Consider the following 12,496-nt stretch of genomic DNA (forward strand, 5'->3'; position numbering starts at 1 on the left):
ACCCAAATATAAATCCCCGAGAAAGTCGACGGGAGAACCTTCCCGCAGGTAGATTTTTGTTCATTGCACCAGATGTGTATTTTGGAGGTGCTGGGTATGGATCCCACGCAGCGGGCATTTTTTTCGCCACTTTCTTTCTGTCTTTCAAAATTCTCCATCAGTTTTAATGCTAATAAGTGACCTGCCGCATTCTCTCCTTGCTTTCCTTGGCATTCATGACTGCCAACCATAATTTTTGACTTAATTCAACGAGCCCCCCTATTCCCACTCTGATTCACTGCATGCATAGCGAGGATCTCCTTTCAATCAGTCTGGGTGCCATTGATAGCTTAATTGGGAGGGTTCAATGCTGGTTGACGAATCTCGACATGTCGTAGATAGGCGAGTCACGACCGGGGGTTAAAAAGAAGGTCCCCTTCACCCCGAGGAGTCCGAGTCGCGCTGGCTACCACCCCCAAGCGAAGGAAAGAAATACCTCAACCTGAATAACCGAGAAAGTGGAGATGGCAACCGCTCCGCCGGCAGTGTAGTGGTCATCGCAACGGACGCGTATTCTAAAGGTCATGGGCTCGGATCACATCCGACGGGCATTTTTTCGCTACTTTCTTTCTGTCTCCAAATTAATCTGTTTTAACTATAATAAATCATTTATATATATATATATATATATATATATATATATATATATATATATATATATATATATATATATATATATGCCAGAGACAGTTTTAGAGGTAAACATCCCCGTCAGCCGTCAGCGAGAAATCCGAAGTGCTTTGAGTTGTGGCTCCAGTGTGGACCTGAACACAAATCGGTCCGTTGTTCTATAGTCCTAATATTGTATCTTGTAAGCGTATCGATAGATGAATTTCTATGATGGTTGGTTGCACTTTTTCCGAGCTCATTTCAGAATAATAACATGCGCTCCAGGGCTGCTCTGCTGTTACACAGAGTTCCGGGGTTTAAGTAATTGTCTGGATAGCCAAACGTGCGACACAGAGGGCTTGGAAAAGTGTGTATCTATACCCGTCGCCATGTGACTGCCTGTTTTGTGTTAATGGAGTGGCCGGCCGTTGGATATTTGCATCTGGAAAACTTGTCGTGATTTTAATTTCCTTGAATGTAACTAGGCTGTCCTGTGAACTCATTATGTGCGCTTTTCATGGCCTGCCTGCGATGTTTGGTCTGAGGAGGATGGTCATGGTAGTGGAGCCGTCGTGACACGGCGTGGTTAGCAAGAGCTCGAGTGGTTCCGGGGGTCAATTCAATCCCCGATAGACCGCAGTGTGCCCAAATCCATAAAAAGTGGATTTGGTTGGTTGACGGTCTTCTCAAGCGGCGATGCAGCTACCGGAAAGATCCTGCTTTTTGCTAAGTTAAGTATGGCATACTTCGAGTTGCTTATGATTGTGGTCGCTAATGTAGAATTTAAGCAAAGGCTAGGGGCACCTCCTCACTCTGAGTGAGGTCTGTTGGGAGGTGTGGACGCTGGCGCCACTGTACTGTGTCATTGTTGGTGACTGGAGCTGCCATGGCGTATAGGCAAGAGCCGCCACGGTTGTAGTAGGCTTCCTCTACAAAGATAACCTTCCGTGGCACATAATGGTGTCAGAAACATTTGCCTAGTGCCCCTGCACTAGATCGCCTCTTTACATGTTTAGCTCTGGGTGCATATCTTTTGGTAGTGGCGGGTTGCGAGTATCTTTTCTCCATTCGTGTGGGAGGTCAACTTCGTTTTGGACGGAACTTCCGCTTTAGATTCCGAGTAAATTCCTAATGTCCCCCAGTTTTTGTTTTAGACAGGTGTTCGAATGGGCTGTGTGTTGCGCTTCAATTGGGTCTCCGATCTAGTTGCTCAGGCCTAATGCTTCGAAACTTTCGTTGGCCTTGGTAACTGGTAAACTTTTTGCTTGTTTAAAACCGTTTTGTTAGGCGGTTAATATTGATTTTCTCGTCATTTCTTCTTTGTAGGAAAGGTATGCAGTATGTGATTTTACTTATTTAGAAAGGTTTGTACCAGCCATAGAAACGTGTCTTCCTTCATAACTGCATTGTATTTTACCAACCTGGAGATGAGTCACGGTGAGCTGAGTGCTGTTTGCTAAATAAAGGATTCTCATTTTGTTGTGACCATTATATTGCACTCGTACGGCGAGGATTATAATGCCGTTTACGAGTGGGATGTTCTGGTTTTCCGCCTTGACGAGCGACCTTACGAATCCTGACATATTTGCGTCTATGCCGTATCTCTATTACTATAATTTCATTTCTTTGCTACAATTGCAGGACCCACTGTGGCCATCATGGCGGAGTATGACGCCTTACCAAAGCTTGGACATGGCTGTGGCCACAACCTCATTGCTGAGAGCTCCGTGGGCGCCGCTCTGGCAGTTATGGCAGCTATGAAACTGAATCCCGCCATTCGTGGCAAGGTATTTATTCCGGAAGACAAAATGGTCTATCCCACGCTTTCTTTGGCACAACTCACGCGAAGCAGGTACTTGCAAGGACAATTGATTGACAAATTCATTGAATGATTCATTAAGACCTATCTCAAGACTGTACAAGAAGATAGGCAACAAGAGGATACGACCGAAAAGCCAAAAAGTGGTTTGCTGTTCACAAACTGCAAAGGTACTGCGGTAAAATTAAGCCGCTGCTTAATACGTGAAGTTAGCCTTAAAGCAGTGGTTAAGGAATCTTCATGGCCGTATACATAACAAATTGACAATTCCGTAACAAATCGTAAGTTACTGAAGGGAGCCTTTGAAGACAGAAGCCACACGTTGAAGAGAGCCTGTACACTTCGTCATATGCTCATTATGTTTGCATTAAAATAGAATAAAATCTTATTTTGGCATCAGAGGGGGCATGATGCTAGAGGCCTGCGGAAAAGGCAGAGGAAAAACAGCTTGACGGAGCCGCAGGCCACCACGTTTGCAAAAACGTAAGAAGATTTCCTGTTATACGACAAACTCTGTTGTGACAACACAGGTCCTGATGCTACTGCAAAGCAATCTGTTGTTACGACACACATTGCTGTCGTAACGACGAACTGAATTTTCTCAAGGACAAACATTCCTGTAGTAACAACAAAACTTCCTTTTACGCTACTCTTCACAATTGGCAATAACATTCAAACCATGTGCAAGTACTGATGCAACATCAGGATCATGACAAGACAGGAATTCGGCATGACGGTAACGTCAGCATCAGGACAGGAATATGACACACGACAGAACATCACAATCACGACAACCAAGAACACGACAAGACGACAGTACCACACGCGAAAATACACACGAACTACAGAAATTGTTCGTGTCATTTTCGAATCACAGGCACATCTACGGACTTAACCCGGTGCTGTTTAACAACGCCTGAGACAGTTTTACCACTAAAATTTTCTTACTTCACACTTTAACAAGTTATTTTCTTTGCCTGATTCTGTTACCCTGCTTGTCCACCATTTTTTTATGACAGCTCGAGTCTTCTTCTCCCCTTACACGTAACAATGACGTCTTTTCAAGGCTGATGTTGCCGATTCAAAACGCGCTTTTTTATCCCTATGCGTGGTTACCTTTGAATGAGGCGGCCACTTTTATTCCCAATGAATTAGGAAACGCAGTAGGCACTGAATGCATATAATTCACTTCCGTAAAGAAAGGTTATTATTCATCATTATTTAAGAGTGCTGAGTTATATTCTACAGCTCTTCCAGCGTTTCATTACCTAAGCTAAGTGTCAAATTTTCCGCATTCCTTACCTGAATTCTCGTTTTCAGCATGAACTACATAAAGTCGCGAACGAACCTCCCCTCAAACTGTACAAGAAATATTTTGCACAGGTGCTAAAAAAACTGCTCGAAGCAACAAAATTGATTGTTCTTTATGCCCGAAATCGCAATTCCCTAGTGTTTTTAACTTTTCCCATTGAAGGTTTCTAAACTACCCCCTCGATATGGCAGTAATATTTTGAAAATACAGAATCCCTGTGCCTCACGCCCTCCCTGCTTGAAACCTTACGATATTTTGATAAGCTTCGTGCGTTTCGGACTACCTTCATAGCTGTTTTAGGATAGTACCCGTAGTGTCTCATTCTGTGAGAAAAATCCGCTGTTGTTGGTGTCCGGTCAAGATAATTGAAGTTGTTGTAAATAGTCAAAGATAGCGATATTGGGGTTCAATGGAATTTAAACTCCGGTCTGCACAGCAGCAGCCTTGGGTTCTACCATCTGTACTATATCGGCAACTGGCCAGCGCAGAAAAAAGTTGTCGGTATTTTTTTCCTTGCGTAACATACGCTCTTGAAATATTGGACGGCAATCGGGAGATTTGAGGGGCTGTGTGCCCGCTCAGTAAAAAAATCACAAAACTCTGAATTGGATACGTATATGTTGTATAACATCAGAATGGGGTGGGGTGCATATGGCAGACATTCTCAGATAATGAATAGCAGCCTACCATTGTCGCTGAAGAAGAAAGTGTATGACAGCTGCATCTTACCGGTACTCACCTACGGGGCAGAAACTTGGAGGCTCACTAAGAGGGTTCAACTTAAATTGAGAACGACTCAGCGGGCAATGGAGCGGAAAATGATAGGTGTAACATTAAGGGACAAGAAGAGAGCGGAGTGGGTCAGAGAGCAAACTGGTGTTAAAGACATATTAGTAGAAATTAAGAAGAAGAAATGGACGTGGGCAGGGCATGTAATGCGAAGGCAAGATAACCGCTGGTCATTAAGGGTAACAGAGTGGATCCCTAGAGAAGGCAAGCGTTGCAGGGGGCGGCAGAAAGTTAGATGGGCAGATGAGATCAAGAAGTTTGCGGGGATAAATTGGTCACAGTTGGCACAGGACCGAGGTAATTGGAGAATAATGGGAGAGGCCTTTGCCCTGCAGTGGGTGTAGATAGGCTGGTGATGATGATGATGTTGTATAACAGTGGGTGCAGCTTTACACCTTAACGTGATTGCACGTGAGCAGAACAGGTGCTTACCAATTACGCGGAACCATGATTCTAAATGAGCGGTAGTGCGTGCCGGTCTGCTTTCTGACATCCTCAGCACGTAAAGACGAATAAACGAAAACGAAGAAAGGCGCACGCATTGTGAAAAAACCGTTCGAAGGGATTTGCGCCAAATGGCAAAGAAACAAAACCGTACAGCGGGATACAATTACTACGAACCATTAAAAAAGTTGTTCGTGAGTGTCGTCGGGTTTTCGTTTTCAAATCACATGAGCAGACTTCAGTACCGTGCACGAAGTTTTATTTTAAAGTGTCTTTATTGTGTAGAGATACTAGAGCAAAGTGAAAGTTGGAAGGCGCACTCCCACCTGTCTTCTCTATTTCCACAGATTGTAATAATGGGGACGCCTGCAGAGGAAAGCGAAGCTGGGAAGGCCATGCTCCTCCGCAAGGGAGCTTTCCGGGACATTGACGTGGCGATAATGGCGCACCCAGGACGTCAAGACTGTCTTCGACTTGCCTTCACCTCTTCGCAGAAGGTTTGTTCCCCGAGTACTCTGAACGACTTTCTTCTAATCAAAGGCGCCATAACAAGACGAAACAAAGGACAGCTTCTATAGTGATCTGGAAAACGCTCACATTTTCCAGAGCCGGCGAATTCACCTATAAAAAGTAACTTGCTTCTTTGCCAGCGTACTCAATGAATTTGCGCCGTGTAATAAAACATAACGTTGCTATCATATTGTTACGTATCTAAAAATGTTTGGGGTCACAGAAATATACCCGCTACAAATCATAAGGACGTATTTTGCCGCAACGTTCCGTGGGTGTGCCATGTTTGCTACATATAACGTGAATACCAATAAATTCGTCTAACTTTGATGGCATGTCCACGAAACTGCCCACCCTGTACAGGACAATAAAGGCTGAGGGGGTTTAATCGCTGTCTTCCCATTGAGTCCTCCACAGAAACACGATAAGGCAAAAAAGTGGCCGAGTATCTGCTCCTTTCGTTGCAAATGTGGACAAAAGACGATTGTCTTTATCGACTGTAGCCAAGTAAGTGCTCCCTTCGCTTTCCAGCTCACCTTTCATGTTGTTACAATTGAGTCGCGCTCCTCTTAACGTAAAGACACCAAAGGTTTGCTTACATCATTTTAAATTTACCGCGTTCCACTGCTCCAGGCCGGGTGTCTCGATTCGAACGCTGCCGTACGGCGGAGGTGCGCGTGAATCAATGCGCCCTACTTCAACGTTGATAGAACCTCACTGCCCTACTCCCCGTGTGTTCTAAGCGGAACATGGAATTTATCTATTTGAACCTGTCGTAACTGTTGCCGGTTGGTTGCTTAATATGGCGCCAGAAGCTATAATGGCGCGGGCGGCAGCAGGCGACGGCGGAGTGTATTTTTTTCTGTAGTGGATGAAGTATTTAATTTCGGAAAATTCAAGCATGTATGATTTTGTATAAAGCAAGACTGCAAATATCACTTCTGCATTAATTTGTTGTATTATATTTGCGTGATGCCTTGTTCTTCTTCAACAGTGCTGACAAGTGTGAACATTACACTGGACTTAGACGGGGAGATTTCACTATGACTATATAAGACTATTGCGCAGGCCTTGTTTTACTTTGGCCAGTTGGCTGAATCGAGTCACAGACAGACAGACAGCCAAACACACATACATACCGACCAAAATGTCTGGTTTTTCAGTAGCCCAAGAAAGACTATCGTCTTTATATTTTATGGTACTCCCGACCCCTGGCCCCTTCCCGAAATGTCCAGACACTCTGACGGCCCTCTTTGAAGAGTTGGTAATGCGGCGTTCCTTTTCTACCCCAAGTGCTTACCAATGACGACTGACGCTAGTGTGTCTCGTCGTTCGTTATGTCATTTGCAACTCCTACAGGTACACATGACTACGCAAATAGGTGACATTCATTAGGAAAAGACGACGTTCTCTTAATTGCGTTTGTTTCGGTTTTATGCAGGTTGATAAATCGTGGCTTATCTTATCAAGCCAAATTTGGAGCCTGCTGAGAGGCATTTCAAACGTGCTGATAAGACCTGCTTCGTCTTTTGAAAATAAAATTCAGTGCAAGCTTAAATTTGATATTTTTCTGGCAAAAGGTACTCAGGAAAGAAGTTTTCTTCTCGTACAGTTAATTCATGTTAACATTGGAAACAGTTAGCTGATTAGGTTTTCAACAAGAGACAGCACAAAAATAGGATACATACCCAGGGAGGCGGAACAGCACCGAATATTTCTCAAGCGCCAGGTAAGAAAAAAACAAAAATCTTAACATAAAACATTGATTGTTGGGAATACTTTTTATGTTCAGCCGCTCATAATTGGTCCCAGTGTTGCTGTAGTGTTCGTGTTCAGCATTTGTCACACGTACTCTGATCTCCCTTAGCTCACATGAGGTGCACCCTCCTGCATAAATTTTATTTCCTTCTTCGGTACAGGCACATTCCTGCCAAACACAAGTCATGTTTTCCAACACCATTCTCTCGTTTTGCTTTAAAAAATGGAAAAGAGTTCTCTGCATTTATGCTGTGGTTGCCTTTTGCACTTTTAAATGCTTCTATAGGTGTCGTCGGGGTTGTAGCCAAGTAAATGTGTTTTTATTTCCTGAGTCTGAGAAAGATATGCTTTACGGCAGAGTCTGAGAAAAATATGCTTTAGAAGCGTTGCAATTTGCAAATCGCAATATATCGCTTGGGTAATTTTATGCTAACACGATTCATCATTTCAAAACTTGAGCGTAAACTGAAGGTGGATATCGGGGTACAGTTCAGGTGTGTCATAAGTTCTATACTATTAGTGCCCGCCCTCCTACTCGCAAAAACAGGTTGGGAAGTCGACTGTGACGGAAATAGTACGTGGCCCAGACAGATTTTCAAACCGATTGCAGAAAGGGACTACATGCAGAGCAACAGGAGTGAATCATCTGGGTGGCGCATGGTCCTATTCACTGACCACTCTATTTGCAGGGGCGCTTGCTTCAAAATACACCTGCCAACCATTCAAATATAGTCCTAGCTGACACGTAGTCGCCACACCCCATCGGGCATAAAATTTTCCAACAGATATTTCTCTCCCTATCACTACATTGCTCCTGATATTGCATGCAACGTTTTTGGACCAATGTAAAAGCTTTATTCACAGAAAGAGAAAATCAACCGAAAGGCGGTATTTTGCTGAGAAGAATTGCTGCGAGGCCAAATGTCATATCCACTATAAATGTCCATATAGTTCCACATACTCCCAGCCATTTTTCTTTGTATGCCCTCTAATCATCGGGGGCTGATCGGCGGATAATACCTTTACAGTTGCGTCTTCACAACAAAGAACACATTCAAGAAAACACCTTTTCCTTCTGGCCCTACCCTTGAAATCTTCACATCTCTTCGCTTTCGCAGATTAAAACATCCAGAGTCCGAGAGCTTATTTTCCTATTCACGCCTCGTTTTGAAATTCTTGAGAATGGCTCTCGTGGCTTTTTCTGTGCCGAAATCTTTGTTAATAATAAAACACTTCGCAGTATTGAGGGCCAGAAATGGGCACTCCTCCTTTCTTCGCCCCTTCAGTTATTCCGCATTTGCCCTGCCTATCTTGCCGAACTATGGGGTGCAACTTTCACTTCGGAATCGTGATTTGCATCATAACCGCGAAGAAGGAAAAGAAAAGTAACTGGGGATATTGGATTGTTCAGCCTCGCTGGGGTGCCTTTGCCTGCTATGGGTGAGGTACTGCTAGGGAAAAAACGCAACTATGTAGTTAATTCCCCCAGCGGCACGACGAACGTATTTGACAGTGGTGAGAGGAAATTGCAACGAAAGGGCTTGAAAACAAATAGGAAGACTGCACCACTCAAACTGTTTAAAATATAGAAGCAGCCAAATGAAGGCGCCGCACCCAAAAACAGAGAACAGCACAACTTCAACTGTAAAGTGGCTGAAACAGAATCACAACGAAGTTCTCCCTGTTACATAAAAATTATAGTTCGCAATGCTCGCCAAAGAGTAGTGCTGCGTGATCACCGAAGCAAGCAATGTATAAGAATTCGCAAACAAGGAATGCATGAACCAGAAAGCAATAAACATTGAGAATTCCGCCCAACTCCTTCACTGTGGTAAATAACGGGATATCTGAAGTGAACAAGAGAATGGCGCAGGAGTAACCACGTGTGCCTGAGTGTGTTCGTTGTTGTGAAGACACACAAAGGCGCCATAGCCGAACACAGAATCAACTAAGATACAGGGGCATGCAAACAAAGCACAGATGTGCAATAGAAAAACGTCCCAGGATGCTCAAGGCGTATAAATTTTTCTCCGGCCTGCAAGCGTTTGTGCGAAATTCTTGACAGAGCTCACCTTCAATTGGCTTTTTGTCGATGCGAAAAAGCTGTCTTACAACATTCCAAATCCGAGTGTTATGTAAGCTTAGGAGTGAGGAATTGACAGGTTCGGGAAATTAAGATTAAAAAATCACCGCAGAAAAACTTTTGGGGACTCGCTGGCCCTTGTAAGAATACACTTTTATTTATTGGTTTCGTGCTATGAGTTAAGTGAGTTTGACAAAAGGACGGCTTATCGGTCGGATCATGCATTGCCCGAACGATCTGGGTCATTTAGTTGCCAAAATACCGATTTTGCAGCCAGTTGTAAAAAGTTGATTGCCATGCACTACCATCGCTACAAGCGCGACTTCCAACCTTGAATTCCTATGCCTAATTGTGGGAAAAAACATTAGAAGAAGTACTGCCGCTCGCCAGTTATGCGAAGCAATAGTATAGAAAGTGCTGCCACCTATTACCGAAGCTAAAGGAGGGCGGAAATTCACACCCTAGCTGACTGAGGAGAACCGCATGCAGTGCTTGTACATTGGTGTCAATCCATGAACACAGCGCGTATAAAAGTACCTTGCAAGGGAACTTAACAGGCCATATTTACAAGACGCTCTGGAATCAGAACTTGTGAAACAGGGTATACCCACATCGTCCTGAATGCAGGCATGGCCAAACCTCGCCACCATGCCGTAGAAGACAGCACAACCGTTCAGATGGTGCGTCTAAGGCGCTGTAGTAACTCTTAATCATTTATTCTACACATCGGTAGGAAATGGTTCAATAACAAAAGAGGCACAGTGCATTAGTAAGATAAAAAGGGAAAAACCCGCGCTAGTAACATACATTATCGCCGCGTCTCTTAATGGAGAAAAAAAAACGAAATAGGAGCGTTAAGATGTGGCCGTTCTATTCTGGTTTTTGTGTAATCTGTGCAACGACGACGGTGCCGAGCTACAGTGCTCCCGCTTGGAACATGTGCACAACTTCGTTAATGTGATGTGGAGGTCTTTCATCGAATTCTGTTTGCCTGTTCCGCGTCAGTAGAGAACAAAGAGCCGGTGCGGATACTATAATCTGCAAGCGCGCTAAATTATTTATGAGCCCTCGTTTCACACGGATGTTGACGGCCAGAGGAGCTGTTGGAAGCAACACCATTCAGTAGCTCAACAGTATGCACAGAGTAAGAACGTTCAGCCCCACCAACTACAAAACCGTATCTGATCGTAGCCATAGTATTGTTTGCGAACTTACTGCGAACTTACCCGGCACAGTTGATTACAATCGTTGAAACTAGGCTACTTGGGAAATTTGCAGCTTCTTGTTCCATATCCTCGTCCTCCCACTCTTTCTGAGCGTTTTATTTGCTGTGGTTAGCCGCCCGGGCGTGTCCAAGCGATCATAGGCTGCCGAGGGTTTCTGTTAAAACGTTCGTTCACGTGGCATTCCAACGGGAGGCGTCTTTATCCTCTAGCCACAATCCCGGTGCTTTGTCGGGTTGATTGACTAACTCTGTTTTTAACGTCAAGGCGTTACATGGCAATGTGAACGAAAACGCGCATCGTGATGCCACCCGCAATATTCGCGCCCTCCTGGAGTACTTCTGGTTCCCCTGCCACACTTCTTTGCTTTCTTTTAATCCAGGTTTATATTACGTATCCCCTTTTCCCCGCACACTCACAACATAATTACCTCGGAAACATCACACCTGGAGTATCAGTGGTACAAAATATCTAGGAGCTGTAATCAATGAGTGATTGTGGGAGCAATTCAAAAATTTCAAATAACCGGTGCACTGTGCCATGATGTTCCAAGTGCTAATAATCCAATCTTTTGTCTAGCTCCAGTTTACTGCAACTTCTCCACTAAAATAGCCTCATTGCATTGTTTCAGGAACCATTGCTCGATCATTTCTCAATTTGTTTTCCTATTACAGATAAAAGTTGTATTCAGAGGAAAGGGTACGCATGCGGCTGCTTCTCCCTGGGACGGTGTGAACGCCTTGGACGCGGCAGTGGCTTCTTACGTCAACGTGTCTCTGCTGCGACAGCAGATCGAACCGGCATGCCGAATTCACGGTAGGCTTGATTAAACGTGATTTTCAGTGGTGTTGCAACTACGTAACCGACCAAAATATGGATGGGCATTATCTGTAGCGTTTGTATGCTATTTCCGTCAACAGATCTAGGTGTAAAAAACTGCTGGCATTTCATTTGCGGAAGAGGGCTTAGCAAAAATAGACGTATTTTGTCTGATGTACAGTCTTTGTCAACATTTTTCCGGCCAAGCCGGAAACGCGCAGGATGCAAAAAATTCATTGTACAAGCTTACGTCCAGAGCGAGGCTGGAACTTTTTATGCGGGAAAGCTAGAGAATACACCTTTCTTTTTTAAGGCCCTAAATATATTGTTCACATTTAAAGGTAAATCTGATCCTTTGAATTCTTTGTGGTCCAGAAGGCTTAGGATTGGCCCAACAAATTTTGACAAAAGGCGTACATTTCAATAGAAGAAAATCTTTGTGTATGCGGAATCCTGAGGGGCTCATAAAGAAATAGAAACATGTAGGAAATAGTAGTGGCTCTTAATGAAAGTTGAGCCTTACTGAAGAACCATACTAGTAGTATATGACGTAGGTAAAGCCAGCGTCTGCGTGTGGCGTCCTCCAGCATAACGTTCAAGGTGCATGCGGTGACATTCCTCTCAACCTGGTTACACGTTTATCGTCTTCTTATGTACTATGTTTGGGGGCGAGCTTTCAGGGATTGGTGCCATTCTGCGTGTTAGCGCCTTGGCGCCACTTTTTTTCACCAACATGTAAGAAAACTTCATAGCTGTCTCATGGTATATCAATTGGGGGACACCTTGGTTGTGTTGGCCCTGTGTCGCGAAAAAAAAAAACTAACCTTCGCAAGATATAAAACACATAGAGCGTCAACTTCGCTGGCGGTGCTTTAAGTTTTCGGAGAGAATACCGTTACTACACTACACGATTACTGCAGCAGTATTTCATCACCATTAATAGTAAAGTTATTATCAGGATCAAATGGTAGTGATTCAGACCACTCTACAGCACGTTTTCTTTCCATACAATTCCGAAATTCAGTCCCTTGTTAATGTAAGTAACTGGAATGAGGTGCTGATCAACTTGAGTTACTGACCTAGAATCTGAT

The 12,496-nt window shown here is 44.0% G+C and overlaps 1 protein-coding gene across 1 annotated transcript in view; it reads left to right on the forward strand.

The window, feature by feature from the left end:
- The window catches only part of LOC144180550 (xaa-Arg dipeptidase-like), a 29,038-nt gene that overhangs the window by 6,601 nt on the left and 9,941 nt on the right, over nucleotides 1-12,496 (forward strand). Inside the window, exons 2-4 of the mRNA XM_077708879.1 lie at nucleotides 2,290-2,435; nucleotides 5,360-5,509; nucleotides 11,261-11,402. Of these exons, the coding sequence (XP_077565005.1) occupies nucleotides 2,290-2,435; nucleotides 5,360-5,509; nucleotides 11,261-11,402 (438 nt within the window). The remainder of the gene's footprint in view (nucleotides 1-2,289; nucleotides 2,436-5,359; nucleotides 5,510-11,260; nucleotides 11,403-12,496) is intronic.

This window comes from Haemaphysalis longicornis, unplaced genomic scaffold (assembly GCF_048455015.1).
Source record: "Haemaphysalis longicornis isolate Haplotype H1 unplaced genomic scaffold, Haemaphysalis longicornis Haplotype H1 scaffold_4, whole genome shotgun sequence".
Classification (NCBI taxonomy): Eukaryota; Metazoa; Arthropoda; class Arachnida; order Ixodida; family Ixodidae; genus Haemaphysalis; species Haemaphysalis longicornis.